Below are 24,020 nucleotides of genomic sequence, written 5' to 3' on the forward strand. Positions count from 1 at the left end.
ACTAAGGTCTATATAAAAGCATCCAAAGAACACCATGTCATGGGACCTTTAAATGCAATTAATAATTCCATTTCAAATAGACAAAAATAAACAATATTATGAAAAGGGTAATCATTATTATCGCTAATATCGAAAGATCTCCAACAGCAAAAACAAAGGCCAATAGTGTGTGTGTGTGTGTGTGTGTGTGTGTGTGTGTGTGTGTGTGTGTGTGTGTGTGTGTGTGTGTGTCTACGTGTGTAATAGTTTTTATTCTCTCAGTGCCCAATGTGTTCCAGGTCAATGGTCTGAATCACACACAAAGCCACCCTATCCAAGCCACTGTATGTTCACCTGCCACCCAGTGTGTGTGTGTGTGTGTGTGTGTGTGTGTGTGGCCTGTCCACAAATTGAACCTGTGTCACTCGGAGAGAAAGAAAACGTTACTGAGAGAGAGAGAAGACAGATTGTGAAGAAAAGATGTCTAAACGTCAGTCCAGCTCTCTGCAGACCAGCCCGCCACCCTCCTCCTCCTCCTCCTCCCTCTGTCCCTCCCCGTCACTAATAGTTCTTCATAATTCATGTGTTTAGATGAAAAATGGATGAACAGCGAGCATGACACGAGTACAGCCTTCCACAATTAAAAAACCCAGTGAGAATTTCAATCCCACTTTCCCCCCTGCTGTGACAGTGGACAGAAAGACAGGAGAGTGTGTGGCGGTTTTTAAAGGGTCAGTTCACCCAAATCACAAAAAAACAGTCTCATGTTTTGAGATATCTGTCTCTGAGATTCATGCTAACACTCACAACACAAAAATATATTGAAATGTCCTATTATTTTTTCCTTAGGAGAGAAATTTGGTGACAGATGGCTGAACACTTTGATTTGAGGCTTGTGGAGCACTTCGACCATAAACATCTGAAAGTATTGATGGGATGGCAGCGAATGTTTTAGACTTGTGTGACAAAATAATCTCAACTCATGGCCCGCTGAGATTTTTCAGCGCTTTCAACCATATCCCAGTGTTCAACAGTGAATGGAACCATTTTTGGACCTTAGCTTGATATTACTTTGTCACACATACTGCTCCCAAGGTTGAGAATAAACCTCAACGCTCAAGTTTTCGATATGAATATGCTGCAAAGAAAACTTCCGCACACTGTCTAACTTGCAAAACAGATTTTTAATAATACTGAAAGGTTAAACAGTGTGAGGGGGTGGGAGTTTTCTTTGCAACTTTTGACCTGCTTGTCCCCCTCCGACCCACCTGCCTCACGTTGTAGATGTGCCAAGTATTTTTCTGTACTGATATGCAGATCTTAAAACATACGCAAATAAAACCGGTACAATCTGCAATGCTAGATTCCACTACAGGTAAGTGATTAAATACGTTGTAACGCTTTAGTGCGTACATTTTTGACATTATTGAATGTCCGTTACATTCAAGCCGTTGCCAAATGAGTTGCTATAAAGCTAATTAAGACTATCAGCTCCACGCAACTCTCTCTGTATTTCTCAGTATGGCTATGGTCAGAAGATGGTGGCGTCCGGCGACTTTCCCGTGCAGAAACTCAAGTGAAGATAATGACCTCTTCTTAATAGTCCATCATGTTTTTGTAATCCTCTGTGTCCTCCTTGGCTACTACCAAGGTGTATGTGTGTGTGTGTGTGTGTGTGTGTGTGTGTGTGTGTGTGTGTGTGTGATCACGGAAGGCTTGTATCATGTGGACGCGCCAACAGTTTTGTTGTCATGTCTTAGCTGTTCCTCATGGGGCGGCAGAAAGTACGCACTACAGCTTTAAGAGCCCCTTCAGCAAGGCACCAAACTCTGCACTTGCATGCGTTTACACCGTGGGAATGTACAGCTGCTGCTGCTGCTGCTGCTAAAGGAACAAGAGACGAGGAAAGACAAAGAAAGGGAAGAAGAGCGAGGTTGGATGGTTTTCATCGCCTTGAGACAAAGACGGTCCGACTGTCAGGCCTGTGAGATCATCAAATCGTGTGAAAGTTTGCGTCACCGTCCTGATTGACAGAACGCATGACGCATCGTGTTTTACTATTTGTATAAGTTCCGGCGCCGAATGAGCAAATTCCTCCCCCGCTGTCAAATGACGGCGCATTTCGTGCCAGTTCTGCTGAACTGGGAGCGTGTCTTGCAGACTGCGGCTCTCGTCGGACATTTTCTCACTGGGGGATAAATTAGAGCTCAGGAAGGAGCCTTTAACACTGATAACTGTCACTGCCGAGGAGAGAGAATACTCCAGCCAGTGTGGCTTCTGACTTGCAGTGAGCCCCGTTCATCCTCTCATAAATATTCAGATGTGGGGAAATCGCCGTGGCGAGGGACCGCTGACGTCACAGGGCAATCGGGGGAGGCAATAACGGACATGGCGTACCAGGACTCCACTTTGTGTGGATCCCTGTAATTACACTCTCTTCTGTCGATGTGTGCCTGGCTCTGTAAACAGGAAGCGTGTGTGCATTTGGGCCGCCCCTCGTGCCAAAGAGGAACTTGAGGCCTTTATAGAGCGGTTTGTATCTGTTCCACTTGTGAGCCGATACTATTCATACGCTAATCGGCGCCCGTTTACGGCCCGATTTGGGCATATATTTATTATTGGCGCGCGAGCGGCGGCGCGGTACGTGCTCGTGCGTGCTCCGTCCTCGCCCGTCTCAGGAGGTCACGTCGGAGCCAATGGCGGGTTTGCGGCTCATAATGACCGATGCTGAAAGACATTCGTGAAGCCACGCTCGCTAATTATCAGCTGTGTGCCTTCAAAGAACATTATCAGCACAAAAGACCTGCAATTATACACACACGCTCGCACGCACACAGTCGAATACACACTCCCTTTATCACCCCTGTTTCCGCCATCAGCTCTTTCTACTCCCAAACTGTCTTCTTCTTTTGTCTTGATTGCGGTTGACCCCCTTTTTAAAAAAGAAAAAAAAAGAAAAACTCTAATCCATGTTGTCCTCCTTTATTTGCCCCTCTTTCATTCTTGACTGCTTTCCTCCGCTCCCTTACGACTCCCATGACTCTCTTCCCTCCATCCCTACTCCCATCTTCCCAGCCTGTTTTCATTTCCTGTCCTCCGTTTATCCATCCCCATCCTCCAGATTCCAACCCTCTTCTCTCTTTTTTAGCTCCCTTGTTTCCACTTTTCCTATCTCCTTCTCCCCCAATCCCCCACTCCCAGCTCCTCTTCCTCTTCCTGGCCCAAAACAGACACTTAAATAACGAGCCGGGTGTCAGTCAAACCGCCGGAGAGCTTCATTAGAGGAGGAGAGAGCACAGGATCAAATTATACGCGCAGTTCTCTTTTGTGTGATTGTGTGTGTGTGTGTGTGTGTGTGTATGTGTGTGTGTGTTTGCAGGGGATTTTGGGGGGTCGGCAGCGGCGGTGATGTCGGTGGTGAAGGCAGAGAGGAAGTAAACACACGCTTCGGAATGACGCAGCTGTGTGGCGGATTAGCGTGTAACACACATCACTTGTGTGTGTGTGTGCGTGTGTGTGTGTGTGTAAGCTCCAGCGCCAGTCACAGCCTCGCCTGTTTTCTCCAATCAGAGAGAAAAACAAAAGCAAACTATTTTGCCTAATTATTCACAGCCACAGTCGTCGTCTCTTTCTTTTTCCTGACGCGTTTTGCTTCTTCACCGCCGGCGTTCTTTCGCTCTGTGCTTGGATCTCGTTTTTATGATCTCTGGCTGACTTAGCTGCTCTGTTTGCCTGTGAATACCATCAGGTGTAAGCTTTAGACTGATACTATTTGGGGACTTTATCATTCAAAATCAATATAATTTAATTCTGTTATGGGACAATGATGCACACCTTTGAAGAAGTGATCATCATAACATTGTATCTCTTCTTTTCCGGCACTACCAAAGGCCCAAGTCCTTATTTTAAAGGTTAAAGTGGTAAAAATGATAAAAATGTAAAAAGTTAAAGTTGACTCTATAGAGCCATAGAGGTACTTAAAGGACTACATCAGTGGTGTGGCATAACACAGCCCATTACAATCGCATATTCTATACATTACTGCGGCGTATCTTCCAAATATACACACAGTTTTTAAATGGATTTTTTACCATTAGCCATTATATCCAGTTAATTTCATTACAGAATGAACATCAGCTCGCAGAGACTTAGAACTGGCTTCACACAGATAATCCACCACTGTGAACATTTAGTCACTTTTGTGTTTATCTTTTGTTTGCCACTGTATTGTTAAAAGAAGGGACCGCTTTGAAGTGAGTGTAGACTGTATGAAAGATATGGAGGTAGCCACCGTAATGTCAACCATTTGTTTGTGGAAGCCTCGAGTTTGGCATTTTGGCCGGTCGCCATCTTGGTTTTTTGAAGCCAGAAGTGACCATATTTGGATGGAAAGGTTGGAGCTGGGAAGGAGCAAGGGGTGGATCTGACTCAGAACCCGGGGACATCACCGTGGCAACGACTTGTCAATCGCAAGGTAGTAATTTTACTCTAAATGGGACCATCATCTACAAACAGCATGTATTGAAGAAGACTTGAAACAGGCGATTGAGACCATAAACTACAAAGGTCTTTTTCTCATACACTTCTATACAATCAGACGTCTTGTAGAAACCAGTGGAGGGCCCCCCTGCTGGCCCTTAGAAAGAATGCAGGTTTAATGCTTAATTTCCCGATGGCTTCAAATTTTTCGGCCCGGAGGTTGATGCTTGGAAGAGACCAGCGGTGGAAGAAGTATTCCGATCCTTTACTTAAGTAAAATTAGAATACCCCACTGTAAAAATACTGCAAGTAAAAGTCACTTTTAAGTAAAAGTGTGTAGATATCATCAGGAAAATGTAAATAAAGTATTAAAAGTAAAAGTAAATCTGGATCAAAACATTTCCGTCAATGAACTAAGTGTTTCATCGTCTAATCATTTCCGCTGTAATTGTAGGTCATTATATTGTTGGGTAGTTTCATATATAATAATACATTGTATTTTATAATCTACATGTGTTTTGTGTGCAGTTTTTTTTTTTTTTTCAGTTTTTAGTGGAGTAAAAAGTACAATACTTCCCTCTGAAATGTAGCAAAGTAGTAGATGTAGAAAATGGCATGAAAAGAAAAGACTCAAGTAAAGTACAAGTACCTTAACATTTGTACAAAAGTACAGTACTTATGTAAATGTAAAAAGTTACATTCTACCACTGTAAGAGACATAGAGATCCTAATTTCCTCTACACATGAAAGTTTGTCTGCTAAGTTGGATTTTCTGATAACATGCTTTGTGAATGTAGTCCTTTTGGGCAACCTACTCTCAAATTTGCGTACTAAGTGCACAAGCAAATATAGGCCGTTATCTCAGAAGAGTCAAAACTCACAACTAATGTACTATTTGGTACAATATCTGAGACATAATATGAACCTACTGTGGTTTATTTGTCCTTTGTAATAGATGCAATTTCCCTGGAATACAACCCTTCATTCAAAAAAATACTCTAACAAAAAGAGATTCCACTCATCTCAACGACTACTCAGAGAAGCGCATGCACACAAATAATCTACTCGGCTACAGCATGAGAATTCATTGTCACTCAAGCATTATAATCTCACCCTGTTCTTATATGAATATATATATATATATATATATATATATATACACACTCATAATGGTTAATGACCATAATAAAGCCACACCTGCTGATGGATTATGGATCCTATACATGCTCGTGAGACGTTCCGTTATTAGGTGGGTCATCAACACTTGCACCTGTAGTTCCTACTTACTAATATTTAACCCTCATGCTGTCCTCTCGACCCATTTTCAAAACTTCTATATCAGAAATATGGGTTTCTTTTTAACCAAATTACCCAAAAAGTAAGTACAATTGCAAGTACTTGATCACTGCTTTCATAGAATTTGGGGTATTCCATTTTATAGCATTTGAAAAAATTGAAATGGTTTCAAAACAGTCTCCTGACTTAACTTTGACCTACACACGTCTGTGATTATCAATCAAAATAGGTTGCTCTAATATTAGTCTAAATAATTCATAATTTCAAAATTGGTATAATTTCCTAAAATTTCCTAAAAACAAGTGTAAAAGTAGTGGTAATAAGTTGGTGTTAGTAATGTTAGTAAATTAGCATCGAAAATCCGTGAAAATTGCAACAAAAACATTGAAAAAAGCGCCAACAGTGCCGAAAAAAAGGACAACAAGTGCATGGTCGACAGGATGACAACACAAGGGATAACAGAGTTGCAACAGTAAGCATTATTGGATTAGAATCCAGATCACAAAGCATTATAGGTGCACTACAATTCTTTACAAGTGTTTGTATGATGGTAAATGCTTCAAACAAGTGAAGGAGTGTTCCTACACTCCCCCCCCTCCCCACTCTACCATCTGTCCCCATTATGGAAGAAATGGGGGTGCATTGATGGTTTTCAAGGCAGGATATTCATCCTTTCCCTGTTAACTCTGCCTCGGATGAGAAATAGGTGCTGCTATTTTAAGATCGGCCCTTATTTAAACCTTCTCCCCCTTGCTTGATCCGTCGCTCTGTCGCCAAAGGGTTCGGTTTAATGACCCTCCTCGGCCGTAGATCTGAGCCGCGTCACATCTCTCCTTTGCCATTTCTCTTTTCTCTCTCCCTTTATTTCTCTCTCTCTCTCTCTCTACCCACCAACTAGTCTCATCATCTTCCTCCCGCCCTTCCACATTGCCCCCCCACCCCCCAACAACACTACCAACACCACTCCAGTGTTAAACACCTATTGATGTAGTCGGTGCATGTTGTGGCCTGAAGCCTGGAGATACACTGCATGCCTCGTTGAGGACGAGACCAAAGAGACGGAGTGCGTTGTTAAAAAGGAATAAAAGATGTGAAACAGTACCTTTGTATCGGCCCAGAGAGGTCGCTGGCGTCCTGCCTGCAAGACAAGAAGAAAATGATTTACTAAAACGTTAAAAAAAACAATGAATAATAAAAAAAGTCACATAAACACAAGTATCAAAAAACAATTCACTCCTATTCCATGTAAAAGCAGGGTTTTTGAAGAAGGTAAGCATCTCATTTACACTAACGCAGAACCATTTTTTGTCACTTTACGCTGATGACATTCTGCTATCTATCTATACGGTAAGTGGGCATTTACACAGGTCTTTCCATTCATTTTGAATGGGGGTAGTGCCTTTAGGCTGCCGATCAGACTCGTCAGTGTGTTTTGAGGCGGTGGAAGAGTTCCGTACAGTAAAAAGGAAACATCACTGCCTCTATGGCTGCCACAAGAACGTTTTAAAAACACCAAACACAAGCACTAAACTGCCCAGGAGTTTGTGTAAAAACTGAATGTTTGCCAAACAAGAAAGCACAGTCGATCTGTCTCGCTCGACTCTTTTCTTTCTCTCTTTCGCCGTTAAGCTGCCTTCAAGTGCGGTCGGAAAACATGATCTATAAAACGATCTGACGGAAAACAGTAGTTGTGAAAAATAAAGTCTACTTGTGCTACATTGGGGGGGTTAAAGAACACAACAGGACGTCACACAAATGGGCCGTTTCCTTGACGCTCCCCCCGCCCGCAACCCTGCGACAAATTGCTGGATTGCCGTTTCACTGTCTGAACGCAGCCTAAGAAATCTCCTCCGTGCTGGAAGTGACAAATATACTCTCTTTTCCAAAGCTACTGTCTTCTGAAGCTTACTGAATGTAATATCTTTCACAGTGCCTGTATAATGTTGTATTATGCTCAATGACAGAATCTGTGACCTTATTCCAATTTACTTTCCCTCGCATACATACAAGACGAGGGAAAAGCATCGTATTGAGGGTAAAAAATGTAAACTTGAATGTACGAGCTTTAGTGTAGTTTGCAGAGGTCCACAGGTTTGGAATTTAGATATCAGCAGCTACTACTGATCACATACAGTATTCTCACAGCGATGGGGACTACACTCTTCGGAAACTGCTTCTACTGAAACTTTACCATTTTACATACGTTTATGGTTACAGTCAAAGATTACGATTGCATCATTTGTATATGATGTCCCGTTGACTGCTACCCATTTCCAAACAGAATATAGTCTGGAGCTTTGTAGTTATAACTTTAGTTCAACTTGGAACAATGGAAGTAAAACAGTTGGGTGCCAATGAAGGCAGTGTTTCTGGGAATATGATACAAATCACAAGATACCGGCAACAATCTCTCACACTCACACACACACACACACACACACACACACACACAGTGAGCCATCTAAATAATAAATTGGTCTTGTCTGTCCTTGGGAACAGAAGAGAAACTTGTTCGTTCCACTGGGTTTTCTCCATAATTCCCTGCTGTTTCCTTCTCTCTTCTTCCCTTTTTGTTTTATTCCTCCCTCCAATCTTCTTTTCCTCTTCCACTGCATGTAAATAAATTGGTCCCCAGACCCCACCACTAGACACTGTGTGTGTGTGTGTGTGTGTGTGTGTGTGTGTGTGTGTGTGTGTGTGTGTGTGTGTGTGTGTGTGTGTGTGTGTGTGTGTGTGTCTGTGTGTGTGTGTGTCAGCATTACACTCAATGCAACACAGACACACACAAACACACAATCCTCCAGAGCTCAGAGCTGCTACCGAATTAGCCCGCATTTTATGTCACAGAGGTAAATAAAATAATAATGAACTGCGGTCATTAACCACTGTTTGTGTCACTGTGTGTGTGTGTGTGTGAGAGTGAGTGAGTGAGAGCATGAGAGAGAGAGTGTGAGTGTGTGTGTGTGTAAGTGTATTATGATGAAATGCTGAGAAAAAAACTCCTTGCTCCTCCTGAACACAGTGGCCAATCACCGCTATCACCACTTTTTGCATTTCAAAGACACACTCTTGTCTGTTTCATCTCCGACCACAGAACACTCATCCTGTTATCCCCACACACACAAACACACACACACACACAACGATAGCCACCTCTGCTTCAGTCCATTCTCCCCATGCAATGAATTATGAGCCAGGGTAAATGGAACATCAAACACACATTGTTCGCACTCAAAGTTACACACACACACACGCACGCGCGCCACGCCTGCGCATACCTACGCTTACACACACACACACACACACACACACACACACACACACACACACACACACACACACACACACACACACACACACACACACACACACCTCATATTTTTGGATCTACATACATATGTACAAGCAAAACGTTTCCACTCCACGGACCTCATTACTTATTAACTCGCTGCAGCTTTAATGTTACAGTTCCAAAGACCCCTTATAAAACTTTATCAGAGTAAATGTTATTATTATGACGACACTAAAGACAGTCGAGCAACCAAGAGCTCCTCTTATTTACTTGCCATAAAGTCGAAGATGATGAAATCTAGAGCGACATGATCTAACATTTAAGACAGGTTGGAAGTTTAAATTTGTAAGTTTGGGATTTTAGGAAGTGCAATACTTGCTTGTTACGGTTTTTGTCTAAATATGATCTAACCTGAAACATTTTAAGAAGTAATTTACTCTCATGTTCAGTGAAAAAGTTGTCTTTTTGTCTGACCATTAGGTTGAAATAACATAATAAAAAAAAAGCTAAATTACTGCAGGAACTTTATTATTGACTACTGTAAGTCTGAACAGTATTAGCCTTTCAACATTTTCCACTTAGCTGCCCGACTACAATGCTACTTAAAATAAAAAAAATAAAAAAGAAAGAGCCAATTATGATTTTGTTGAAAGCTTTCAGATGCGATTTCAACAGTATCAACTGCCCCTTGTCGGTCTGCACCAAGTCGAGCCGACAAGATTTGGGTCAGAATTGATCACTGGGATGGAAACAGATGGGAAAACAGCGTCCAGGTGGAAACAAGCCAGACGTATGCTTCACGACAGACAGCTTCTTGGCGCCCCGCGTACGAACCCGAGCGCAAACTCCTGCAGGCGTCTCGCTGCCGCCACCGCGGGCCTGGCGGAGACGTAAAGCGAAGCTGAAATGTGAGGGACTCCTCGAGCGACCGTGCCAGAGCCGTCGCAAAGACGGAGCAGGTGGCAGGACCCGGCAAGTAACAGGGGCATATTTGGACACACACACACAGACACACACATACAAACACTCTGCATTAGTACCACATGAAGGGAGACGCTACGAGCCAGCTGTCACGACACTTTAAACACCATCGATGACAAGAGCATTCCCACGCTGGGAGCTTTTAAAGTGATGTCCCCCCTCTGTCTCTCTTTTTCTTTTCAACACACACAATATTGGAATATTGGAAATGACATGGATGCTTCTATTATGGTGTAATACACGAGATACCGCGTTAAACCCTTGCGGCATTGGTGTTAATCCATTATCAATGACACAAAAAAAGGGAAGGAAAATCAGAGAATGACTTGCACATGCACCGCATTAACCGGGTTAATGTTAAATGTGCATCTGAATTTTCCTGTTGAGCTGTGGAAACCAAATTATTAAGGCACAGAGCATCTATTCTTTTTGGTATTGGTTTCCAATTTAGTCAGATTTTGGGTAACATCTCCAAATTGCTGTTTTTTTGTCTGAATAGCAGATCAAAGCTGAAAGATAGTCTGTTTACATTTATATAACAGAGAAAGGCTGCTTATTGTCTGATCGATAATATTCGGTCTATTCTAAAAGGCCCTGAGGGTCTCTCTTTCCCCTCCAAAATGGTTTGCTCCTTCATCCTCCTCCTCTCTGCAGCCCATTTGTGTCATTCTAACACTTCTGTCCTTCTCACCTGCCTCTCACATATACACAACCTGCTTCACATTCTGTACCCACAATCCCCAACCAATCAACACATCCAAACGCACACATCTTTAAAAGCCGATAAATACATTCACACACTTGACTTTCACACCCTACCAAGACTTCCCACTTCTTTCTTCATCCTTATCTTATCTCCATCGCAGGTGTGTGTGCTAGTATGTGTGTGTGTGTGTGTGTGTGTGTGTGTGTGTTGTGTGTGTGTGAGATTGTGAGACAGCCAGTGTCGCTCTGGCAAACTGTGCCATGTTCTTAAGATGATGTCAGATGTGGGCTGCTGGCCCACCTCCCGATGGATCTAAACTCTCCCATTGGAGGATGAGTCTCGTGGATTGCTGTGCCAAAGCGCTGAAGGGGCGATGAGGATTGGATGAAACGGAGACCTGAGCGACACCAGCGAGCTGCCATTTCATTAATCATCCTCTGACTGATGCTGCATTCATGGTGTATCGGCAAAGACACTACGCGGAGTGACTCAACGGTTTATAAAAGCACTGACTAAGACGTGGTTGTGTATGTGAAACCACCATCAAATCACTATTTAAACCCCATTGTATGAATTCAAGCTGATTACAGGCTTCCATTCACCGCCAGCGAGGGGACAACAAACTTTCTACTTCAGCCGCTTGCCTATTGGTTACACATGCTAATGCAGCATTGGCATTTCATTATGAAAAATAAACATCAGGATTGTTGATTTCAGTGTGGAAACTATACAAAATCAATGCTATAATAAAAGATTATTTCAGTCTATTCAATCAGCAATTCAAATGGAACTGCTCTACAGTTTGATGCAGGAATCGCTGGGAAATGGCCGTTTCACTGCAATACGCAGCAGTAAAACTGAACATGTGTGCTATAAAAAGGGTCTCAAACAAGTGCCGCAACAGGCTTCATTTATGTGTGTGGGTGTGTGTGTGTGTGTGTAAGCAAGTGCATGAGTGTTAGCAGGGATGCATGCGTTCATGCATGCATGTGTGACATATTGAGGACATTTAAATGCAGTGAGAGTAACGACCTAGAGAGCTACAGGGTGAACAAAAGGGAGAAGTGGTAGTAGAGTGTTAGGCCTCATTTACCTTGTGATATTTAAAGGGTATGCAGGCTGGTCACAGCGCACGCACACACACACACACACACACACACAGTATGTGTGTCTACATGTGTATGTTGCTTTGTGACCACTGCAAATCATACAACAACTTCAACTCAGTGAAGGAGAGACTCCTGAATCATCCATCATGCCTGTGGGGAGAGAAGAGAATACCTTGCCTCTTTCTGTCTCTCCCTCCTCCTCCACTTTAATAATAACCCCCCCCCCCCACTGACACAACCCCCCCTCGCCTCCCTTTTCTCTCCCCCCCCCCCCATTTAATAACAGCGCAACAGATCAGCTCCATTAGCCCAGACCTCCTCACACATGCAAATGAGGCCGGCGTTATGGAGGCACACGTCACGCATTACTGATGGCGCACTCCCCGACCTGTCACTGCTCACAACACAATCGTTTTGGAAGATTGTGCTGAGATGTAAATGTTCTTATTTATCTGTTATTTTTTAATTTTATTAAAATTGTATTAAATATGTTCAAAATAAACAAAAAAAACAAACTTCACGAGTGTATGCTAGAGAGTGAAAGAAAAAAAAAAAAAAAAAAAAAAAAAAAAAAAAAAAAAAGAGAGAGAGAGTGAGAGTGTGTGTGTGTGTGTGTGTGTTACAACAGTGGCTAAATTGAGATGCATTAAGGTTTTGATTGGGGCGACGGATACGATGCAAGTGTGTGTGGCGCCGAGAACAAGGCCATTACCGGGTGGCCGGATGATGACATCGTGCAAAGCGAACATGGAAGGAGGACGAAAGGTTGGAGGAGACGGGATAGGGAGGAAAATTAGATGTGAGAAGTAGGGCCGCATAACGAATAATCAGAATAAAAAGATTGTGATTTTTTCCAAATGTAGTCTGCAGTCAAACCTAATGGAACTGCACATTTTTACAACCTAGTGAGTTTCAGGATAAGTCACATAACGTTCACCTTTTGTGTTTATGTATGTCTCAAAAGTTGTTAAAAGTCATTTTACAATAGACCAATAGTCTGCATTTAGTTTTTGTTATGATGCGGTGAATACAGGTAACGTAGGAATTGTTGATTTATTGAAGAAATATAGGCTTACTGCAGCACAGCAACTATGATGGTCTGGCAGGGAATGAATGGAGGTGGGCTGGTATATATGAGAGGCTGATGAGGGAATGAGGTGCAGGTGAGCAGGTGGGCGGGGAAGGTGAACAGGTGTGTAGATTGCGTGGGGCAATCAGGTGATGGTGGAAGGAGGGAAAGTCTGGGGGCACCTGGTGGACGGATGGAAAAAGGGTAATGAAGGTAATGTGACTGGAGAGGAGAGACAGACAGTGACAAGTTGACTCATATTTAGAAACGTAAATCAGCCTGGGCCTCCATTTTGATAGAATTTATTGTCACATCAAATTGGAGTGCTGTCCTAGTAGCTTTATTCATGATTATTCATTTTTAGGATCCACAACCCAGCCTTCAACCTTCAATCTACATGAGTTGAGCGTGTCCAATAGTATTTTTTAAGAGACCTCCTATCCAATCAGAAAGCGATGAAATTGCACTATAAGATAATGTGACTGGAAAGGAGGGACAGAGAGACGGACAGTGACAAGTCGACTCATATTTAGAAATATAAATCAGCCTGGGCCTCAACATGCTGCCTATTTCATGACATTTATGATCTTAAAGCTTTAGTGCGTAACTTTTTACATTACATTCAAGCCGTTGCCAAATGAGTTGCTACAAAGCTAATTAAGACTATCAGCTCCACACAACTCTCTTAATGTATTACTCAGACTTTCGAGCGCAGAAATTCGAGCGCAGAAATTAGAGTGAAGATAATGACCTCTTCTGAAGAGTCCATCATGTTTTGTTAATCCTCCGTGTCCTCCTTGGCTACTAGCAACCGCGTGGGGGAGGGGTGGGGGCTGCGCGCGATCACGGAAGGCTTGTATCGTATCACTGTGGGCTACTTAGCAATCCTCGTGGGGAGTTTGGGGCGCATTACGGAAGGCTTGTAATACGAAAACGCAACCTTATTAAGACACCTAACAAATTTAGAAAGCCATGACAGTGCACTATAAACCAGTAAAAGTATTGAATTCAAATTGCATTGTCATTCAACTGACTAGAGGTTTGATTGGTTGCATCATTGTATGGGGGCGTAGTGTACAAGTGGATGGATGGATGGTTGAGGGATTCAAGTCAGGATCAGGTGAAAACAAACGCTCAAAATGTCTGAAAGGTAAAGGTACTTTATTTGTCACATACACGTACATGTAGCGAAATTCATTCTCTGCATTTAACCCATCCCTCAAGGGAGCAGTGGGCAGCCAATCACAGCGCCCGGGGACCAACTCCAGATTTGAGCCAGTGCCTTGATCAAGGGCACTGACTGGAGAACCTAGTACATGTTTTTGATGGTGGGGGAAACCGGAGCACCCGAAGGAAACCCACGCAAACATGGGGAGAACATGCAAACTCCACACAGAAAGGCCCCGTAACGACCTGGATTCGAACCAAGAACCTTCTTGCTGTGAGGCCACAGTGCTAACCATTGGGCCACCATGCTGCCTAAAGTAAAGATATGTGAGTGTTACAGATGAGACTAATAGGGAGCCTCAAACCTGTCACGCTACCTTGTTAGCCTTGACGGATGTGCAACATAATTGAGCTGAAATGATGGTTTGTCATAATTGGAAATAATTAAGGCTCTGTTGTTGCGACATTGTTCAATCTGAAGCTTTCATTAGCAGGTTCGATACCAGGCCCCTTGCTTTTGTCCACTTGTGAAATGGAAATCAGTCATGTCCTTATACGCCCTCTTGTTGCTGCTCTTTCAAAACCACAGATTTGATGAATAAACTTCACTTCCCTAAACAATCATTCCTGGGAGCCAGTCTGTGGTTACTTAGCGCCAAGTCCCCCCGGTGACAAGGTGCCTCATAAAAGGCCACCATATTAGATCTATCGCTGTCCATGTGAATGTTGTACCGATAGAAGAAGCCGGGGAATAAATCAATATCATGAATGTCAGTTCATCAGATGGAGGGGTAGCTCAGACGGCGGAATCTCAACCACTAATCTCTTTAATAGTCTGATATTACATTTTAATCCCAGTCTGATTCCTTCACTCTTTTCGTTCAGGCTGTCTGCCGAATGCCTGTCAAGGAGTGAGGGGAGGAGGACAGTAAATAAGGAAGGACGGGTATCCAAAGAGAGGGAGAGAGCACGAGCCAGACAGAAAAAGGAGAAAGGTGGAAGAGAAGTGGTAGTAGTAGAAGAAGAGAAATGGTACGTTTATGGAGCGTTGTGGCCCGCTGCCATTTCAAGTCTGAATTTACAGTGCAGGGTTGATGGACTGTGAGAGACGGAGAGGCAATAAAGTGATGCTGATGAGAACTGAGGACAAATTGATATGATCATAACATGTCACATTAAAGACAGGCCTGCCATCCATCAACATGATAAAAGGCCTCCTTCATTCTAACACTAACACCACTGCCATTGATCTCAATGCTTCACTTAGCCAACCGCTAACCATTTATGATAACTATCATTATCCAGTTATGGGCGATGGTGACAATCTATCAGTGCTATCGTAAAGTCCACAACAGAAAGATAACCCTTACTAATTCATTGCACTGACTAGCCCTTTCGGTATCTTGTAGGGGAATTAGGTAGGAAAAGAGAATTATTTCCTATAGTTTTTTCCATTATGTCATACAATAATGGAATGGTGATGAAATGACAAAGTGGGAGGAGAGGATGTGTAAAGACCCACGGTTGTTAAGAATGATTTGAAGAGAAAATGTTAACTTGAGGAGGAAAGCACTCGCACAAGTTTTTTTTTCCTGTGCTAATGCGCTCAGAGAGAGACAGAGAGAGAAAGCAGAGGAAAAGCAGCATTGATGATAACACCAAACATGCTTTTAAATCACCCTTGAGCAAATCAGTAAATCAATATCAATTAGGCTGTGAAAGAGCCCAAATGGACAACTGGCTTTGTTTTAACTAATGAAGTCTGTGGAGAATCCAATCAGTCCTGCCCCTCACTCTTTACTGCCACCCCCACTTCTCATTACCACCATGACAGTTTGGGAAAATGCACACAGACAGATACAGAAATTTCAGAGGCACTTGTTTTTGTAGATTTCAAACAATAATTTGTGTCTGCATTAGTGATTTCTTAAAATTTTTATGTTGGCCAGCAACTACCATTGACTTTTAATTTGATGGATATTACAGAGTTTGATTGAATATTGATCTACTCAGATAGGTTTCAACACAACAAGGCATCAATGTGTATTTCACTTTCTTGTGTAAAACATTTCCAAACACAAATGATGGTTATTAACAGGGTGCGATATAGGGCTGTGTATTGGCAAGAATCTGGCGATACGATACGTATCGCAATACATGGGTCACGATTCAATATATTGCAATATATTTCGATACTGTGCGTAAGACGATATATTGGGATTTTCTTTTAAGTATAGTTTTAGAAAAACTAATATTAAAAAAAGACATGATGTGCATAAAAGTCAAAGAAGTTTACATTAGGTAAACAATTCAGTACACAGAAAATCAAACTGGCAGTTTGGGATTGTTTCCCAGGTTCTTAGTGAGCAAATTTTTATATGCTAAAGTAGGCCACAGTTCAGCCATAGCTACATTGTTAGCTTCTAGCAAAAAGTCAGGCATTGCTAGGCACTGTTAGGTAAGGACACTAGTGGGGCGTCTCAGCATAGCCATCTAGCGGTAGGGGTTTAAACACAACATGAACCTGAACCACTGTCTTACATGAACATTTTTGCATGTAAACTAAAAGAAATTAAAACGTCATACCGACATGTGATGTGCATTCTTCTTAGAAAACTATTAGTTTTTAGAAATGTCTCCTGATATATTGTCTCTAGAAGCGTATTATTCAACTTTTGTTTTTGTTAAAGAAGGAAAAGAAAATCACAATACTATCAAATCGCAATACTTAATACTTAATACTAGAATCGAATAAATAAAAATCGCGATGCAAATTAGGGACAAAAACATATCGTCCCAGCCCTAATTGATTATAAAAGGAATCAGTAGTTAGTAGAATCAGTCCAGTTTATTATAAATTGGTTCTTAGCTATGGACATCATTTGTATTGGTTAATAGCTTAGATCTTATGGAACATGGCAACATCGCTAGAGTCAAAGAATTCCAAATGAGGCAAGAAACGCGTGTAACCAACAGAACAGAAATTGTGGAAAAGTTTGAGAGTATATGTCATTGCTACAATGACTTGGATATAATCTTCACTGAGCGACACACACACACACACACACACACACACACAAAACACATTCCCAAACTCACACACGCACACACATCATCCCTGGCAGGCAGCATGCAGCGAGGCTGCTCAGGGTTGCCATATCATTTTAAACATCCATCAGCTCAGCAGAGATATCATATTAGCTCCTCATCTGCATACGGTGCAGACAGAATGACAAACGAGAGAGAGAGAGAGAGAGAGGGAGAGAGAGAGAGAGAGAAAATGCTCTCTCCTCCTCTCCTTCATTGCATCTCTTACATGGCTGCCTTTCACCCCTCCGCTCCCCTCTTGGCTCCTTCTATCTCCTTATCCCTCCCTTCTAACCTCTTAAATTGGATCAACGCTGCCGGCGGCGCGTGTGCGAATATGTGTGCGCGCATTGTTGCGGTGTAATCACATCTTTTAAATGGAAAAAGGGGATGAATCTCGGGAGGAACGATGACCACTGGGCCCATATCTGACTCTCCAGTCCCCCCCCCCCATTGGCCCTCTTTGTATCTCCGCATACTCCATTACACTTGCTTTCACTGAGCAATCTAAGACTCTGAACAACTTTTCTTCCTTACACCTTTGACGCTTTCTACCTTCTAACTTTCTGCCCACAGCTCTTCAAACTTTTGAAACATTGTGTCGCTGTAGTTTTATACTTTCAGCCATTTTAGTTTTGGGACAGTGTTGGCTGTTCTATTTGTCGATGCTAGACCGTAGATTATTAAGATTTTGACCCTCGCTTAGTAGTAGACCACAGAACTGGCTGTGTTTACATATGTATATTAGTAGCATTTTATAACTGTGTAAAATGATACTATCCCCGATTACCCTGTTTATATTGCAAGCCATGGCCACTAAATCAGATATTCGAAAGAAGGATTTTCCAATAACTTTGACTTTCCACAAATATGTGCAAGCAGCCATGAATTAGTGATGTTAAAACAGGAGTTTTCCATTAGCTGTCAACACCTGTTGTGATGTCACTGAATGGGGCGTGGCTAGGAGTGCGCCAGTGCAGCCGTCATTTTCTGCCCATGAAACGCAGCCTTTAAGCTCCTGGAAAACAGCAAATATTGTGGACAAGTGGGAGTGAACATAAAATCTAACCAAAAAAATAACCACACCTTTGTCTCTTATCGAATAAGGCATTCTTCCCCTTCTTAAGTTATGTGCCAATGGTTTGCACTTTAGAATGGTTGCTCACTCACTGTGTTACCAAAATCCGGTTTAAATTAAGGAAGCAAAATGGTAAAAATGATCCCTGTGTCTTTACTGCTTTACTACACAAAATTGATTTTAATGCACCTTCACTAGCCCTCCAAAGACTAACCATGACCCAAATCGCTGCACGTGGTGGGTAGTTTTCCCAAAATGCCGCTTTTCACGTGCTGGTAGCCAATGCTAGACTTTGTTGGATGTAGCGAGGGCTCCCTGGGAAGCATTACTGATACTGAGTAAATTACCCTGATGAAATTAAGTAAATTGAAAAAGAAACTGAGTTTCATAATGATGTTTAGTCTATGCTTAAACAGAACATGGGTCCTTTAGCAATATACAGAAACCCGTGAGAACACTTGAAGTAAAAGATATAGGATGAGGTTTTACAACATTCTATTTGACGCAACTTTATTTATATTCATTTTTTTGTGTAGTGGAACTGGCCTTAACTTCAACTTTGATTTTTTTAATCTGTTTTAGTTTAATGTACACTTCTTAACATCTTCACTAACCTCGTCGTAACACAAAGTACAGAGCTCTGAAAATCCACTTTGACCCGCCCCGCCTGAACCCTAAATTCTCTCTCTTCCCCTTCTGTTTCTGTTTCTCTCACTCGCCCCTCCCTGCCTTCCCCAAATGGTGAGTGAAGAGTAAGGAAGGGCGAGAGGGAGGGTGTCACGCACAGACAACAACACTTGAGAGTGAAAAGGCGATATCACAGAAAACTAGAACAATACTCAGGAATACACTGGTACACAACACGCGACACAACAGGGGGAGAGAGAGAGAGAGAGGGATGAATGCAGTAGTATCCTCAGATCTGAAGGCAAATCCCCCTTGGTGGTAGTTCTGCTCGAGCGGCTGGCACTGACACATGAATATTTCATACTGTTGATGTTTAAATCCCATCATTTGTGATGTGGCGTGTGAGCGTGCGTGGAGATTCATTGAAATGAGGAAGAAAATGTATGTGTGTACGTGTGTGTGTGGGGGTGTGTGAGAGAGAAAGAGTGTGTGTTGATCTATAATGCATAGTTTCAGTAAGTTCACTTGTGATACGGTCTATTGCATCTGTATTTCAGTATTGTGAAAGAAGTGGACGTGCCCGTGAGTGTTTGGCTTGCATGTTGCGCCTTGAAGCGCAGATTGCCCCGTGTTAGCTCATCCATATGCAGCGCAGGCCGTGACGCAGAAAACCACAGCGAGTGACATGCATATACACATGAATATATGTCCGTACATTGACATGCCGAAGAACGCTTACAGCCCGAGGATCTCCACTCGGGTCAAGTCAGACGCTACGAAGCCAATTAGTCAACCAGTTTCAGAAACTAGTTCACGGTCTAGTTTCTAGAGCACAAAACTAGAACATAAAGGCCTCGTTTCCAGCGGGCGGGAGGGGGGCCTGACACACCAAGACGTCGTGGGGCCACAGTTGAGCATCAGGGGGCCGAACATCGGCCACAGTTTCTCCGGTGTGTCCGGCACATTTGGCTCCAGCTGGCCCTTATCAGCGGCTGTCAAGTTAGAGAGCCGTTTGATTGCTTGTTCAGCCTCGGCCAATAGGTGACTTTTCTTTTTCAGTCATGGTTTGGCTAAAAGATGTCAAGAGGTGTATGTTAAAACCGGGCTCAATTGGTCGAAAAGTTAGATGTTTACTAGGTTTCATAGCATTTTAATGACTGTATTTTAAAGCTTTAGTGCGTAACTTTTTGATATTAACGAACGTCCATTACATTCAAGCAATTGCCAAATGAGTTCAGCTCCACACAACTCTCTCTGTATTTCTCAGTATGGTTATGTTCACAAGATTGTGGCGTCCGGTGACTTTCCCGCGCAGAAACTCGAGTGAAGATAATGACCTCTTCTGTAGAGTCCATCATGCTTTTTTAATCGTCCGTGTCCTCCTTGGCTACTAGCAACTGCGTTGTGGAGGGCGTGCGCGTCAGTTTTGTTGTCATTACTTAGAATTCCTCATGGGGGCGGCAGAAACTACGCACTGTAGCTTTAACAAGCATGTGCTTTATATTGAAACACAGCTACTGAAATGCAGTTAAAGTGTTAGTTTTGAACCACCATAGTCACACAATAACACAAACTAACTAACCGATCGAGGCAGTGGTAGACGAGCAACTCCTGTGTAAAATAATAAAAATAAAACTCAAAGGAGTCTGGTGGCTTTGAAGAGAGCAGAGATAACGTCTTCAGTTCCGCGTAGTAAAGGGCTGTCTGACAGTAAGGTGAAGCGGTGAAGATATTCTATAGCGTACACTTAAACTGATACCGATTTTTTTAGGTGTCTAAAATCCGTTTAGCTGCTGCCCCCCGTCCACAGCAGGACATTGCTTAGCTTCCGTGTCGGTACTCCTGCCTGCTTCTCCAAACCGACCACTATCTACTGTAGCTAACACACTGACTACGGAGAAGTACCTCATACAACCATACTTAAAAAATCTGAACTATCCCTTTAAAGCAAAGGTTATATGCAACCTTGACATCTAAAACCCTTTTTCTTTTTAACCAAATTTAGGGATGACTTGACTTAAAACGTTTAATAAGTCGCTATTTGCGTTTCAGGGCACAATGAGTATTCTGGGACTTCTTTTTTTGTCAAATTACAGATTCACAAAGGTCACTTTTGTGGTTTGCTTTGGAAACAGGTCTAAAAAAGCAGAATGTTTTGTAAAAGTTTGCACACTCCCAATGTATACAATAAAACAATGTCATAAAAAGCAGGCATTGATGATTGTAACTTTCAAAGTCTTATAATAATAATTTCGCAGTAGTCACTTTACTTTTCACAAATATAGACTAGCATGAAATAAAATGGGTTATAATTTTTGGTCTTGTTTTGGTTGCATCACTTGTGATGTTTCTACCAATTAGTGAATCCATTAGGTTGTATTAGATTATGGTTTGATTAACAGATCAATTTATCTTTCCACTCTCATTGGGCTTCAGTCTACAATACAGAGCTACTCAATGCCAACTAGACCATTTCTCTTCCTCAACGCTCAGGCTCATTACTCCATCTCTCTTCCTGACTAGGTCTCTCCCTGCCCCCCCCCCAGGCTCTGCTACTTTGTCTTTTGTTCCAGGTAAGCAAAACGATCAAACCCAGACTCTCCTTTCTGACTTCCAAATGCACAATTTCCCAGCTAATAGAGTGTACTCAGAAATGACTAATCGAATCGGAGCTACCAGGAAAATTAATTTACCATTATGTTCTTCCAAAATTGTAACAGGGAGGGCCGGCAACCTTGTGTAGTACCGCCGCAGGGGAAAGTAAACAATTAGAGACTCGGTGACTAATGAATTCTGTGATTAACAAGTGTGTCGGAGGTAAATCTCTACAAGACTGACACACACGTGCCAGCACGTATGTACAAACAGTCACACACTCAGAGTAAGGCGCTCCTTATCTATAAGCAGCATTCATGGTTGCTTCCAAATCCTTTTTTTTCCCCAACCGCCAACATTCTTACCCTGCATGGTTAAGTGAAATAGCTGGCATATCCACTCACAGATTAAGACTGATAGCATGTGTACATTCTAACAGTTTGTGTGTGTGTGTGTGTGTGTGTGTTTAGATGTAGAAGCAAGCAAGAGAGTGAGAATCAGGATAGGTTAGAGTGTGTGTGTGTGTGTGTGTGTGTGTGTGTGTGTGTGTGTGTGTGTGTGTGTGTGTGTGTGTTTACATGTAGAAGCAAGCAAGAGAGTGAGAATCAGGATAGGTTAGAGTGTGTGTGTGTGTGTGTGTGTGTGGCAAGAGAACCAAGATAAGGCCAATCTGGTTTGTATCACAGTCTCAGATAAAGAAAGAGTGTGGTGAGGGGAAGATAGCAGAGCGCTGCAGAGGGATGAAACCTCAATGGGCATCACAAGCTGAAAGCACCCCCACATCAGGATAGCTTCACCGTGTGCAAACAAAGCTCACGATGAATTTGTCCAAAAATAAAAATAAAAGGATAAAGTGTCCTTTCTATACACTCTGCTTCTATCTGCAAGGCTCTATTACGTATATACAAAACCCAATGGACCGAGTCTCATCTGGGGAGCGGGTAATGATAAATATAGAGGGAACATTAGGATTAGATGAGTGTGTGTGTGTGTGTGTGTGTGTGTGTGTGTGTGTTTTCAAATTCACAAAGCAAAGGCCACAGGCTTAATTGAAGGGTGTAGTGGCATAGTGATGGATAAAAAGAGACAGAGCAGACATGTTTTGTGTTGCTCTGTGCATGTGTGTGTGTGTGTGTGTGTTTGTGAGAGTCCCTCAGTGGTATAATGACTCCCCAAGGGAGCAGGACCCGGGGCTGAGGCTCCCCTCTGACTCCCCCTTGTCAACTGGGAGGAGGTATGGAGGAAGAGAAGGAAGAGGAAGAGAAAGAGAGATGGCGTCGAAAGAGAAGAGGATGGTGGCGACAGCTGTCGGCTCCTTGGGACAGTAATTGGTTGGATGAGAGAAGGAGTACACAAACATTCACTAACACACACACACACGCACCCAGGGCTGCACACGCAAACCAGACACCCAAAATCAACGGCGGCACTCCGAGATGGTCATTAGCCACATCCCACCCGGCACAAGCACTCTGCCACCCAACCGTTGCACCCACAGGGTGTTTCTTGGTGGCACAGAGCAAAAAGTTTGAGGATGAGGAGGAAGGGGCGAGGAAGGTGAGGTGGGCTTATTTGGCGTGACACCTCCAGTCACATCTCAGTAAACAAGCCATGGAACCCCCACACCCGAAACCAGGAGCTGGAGTGGCAGCTCTAAATCACACATGACAGCTTGACTGACAGGTTGGTACGGGCAGAGGGAGGGATGGAAATATGAAAAATAATAAGCTGTAATATTATCCAGACAGGAGAGAAGAGGAGAAAGGGGGGGGGGGGGGCTGATGTGAGGAGATGACGGTGGCAGGAGTGGATGCAGAAAAAATAAAACGACATGTTGAAGCCAAGACTTCCAACGTCGAGAGCATGAGAAAGAGTTTCATTCACATTTTTTATTTTATTTTTTAACTTTGTGCGCAGATATTGAGGCAACGGAGCGACAGTAAGCGGTAAGTAAGAGGGTCTCTTATTTTCTTTAGTGTGGTTTTCATTTTTCACAAAGAAACAAAATATCATTTTTAGTTAATCAACAAAAACAAAAAGCGGGCTTATGAGTGGTATCTGCATATAGGTCATTATAGTTTTACACTTAAAGGTCCAATGTTACGCTCCTTTTCAGGTTCATACTTGTATACTCCTTTTTTTGGTTTCTACTAAAACATGTTTTACATGCTTTAATGTTCAAAAAACACATTATATTTTTGATACTGTTTGTCTGGATATACCTGTATTCACCCTATGTCTGAAACGTCTTGTTTAAGCGCCTGTCACTTTAAGGAAAAAACCCAGTCTGCTCTGATTGGTCAGCGTTTCCGGGTCTTTTGCGTCTGTTCCGTCTCTGCACCGTCATTGCACCCGGGGACCTTTAAATTTTAAAATAGTCATGCAGCGTTCGAGTGGGTAATGTCTACAATCCATGTTCAAACTTAACACGTTACATAATTCATGCACATGATAGCATTTCATGCACAATAATGACTACTTTGTTGCCACAGAATCCATCTTGCAGCCTTTAGTAGGATGGTTAGTTGACAGAGAACAGAGAACTGCACTTAAAA

General features: G+C 42.7%; 1 protein-coding gene across 1 annotated transcript in view; it reads right to left on the reverse strand.

Annotated features, from left to right (window-relative positions):
- Positions 1–24,020, reverse strand: part of celf2 (cugbp, Elav-like family member 2) — a 237,799-nt gene that overhangs the window by 189,230 nt on the left and 24,549 nt on the right. The window contains exon 2 of the mRNA XM_039791623.1: positions 6,857–6,892. Coding sequence (XP_039647557.1) covers positions 6,857–6,892 — 36 coding nt within the window. The remainder of the gene's footprint in view (positions 1–6,856; positions 6,893–24,020) is intronic.

The sequence above is a fragment of the Perca fluviatilis genome, chromosome 23 (assembly GCF_010015445.1).
Source record: "Perca fluviatilis chromosome 23, GENO_Pfluv_1.0, whole genome shotgun sequence".
NCBI classification, from domain to species: Eukaryota; Metazoa; Chordata; class Actinopteri; order Perciformes; family Percidae; genus Perca; species Perca fluviatilis.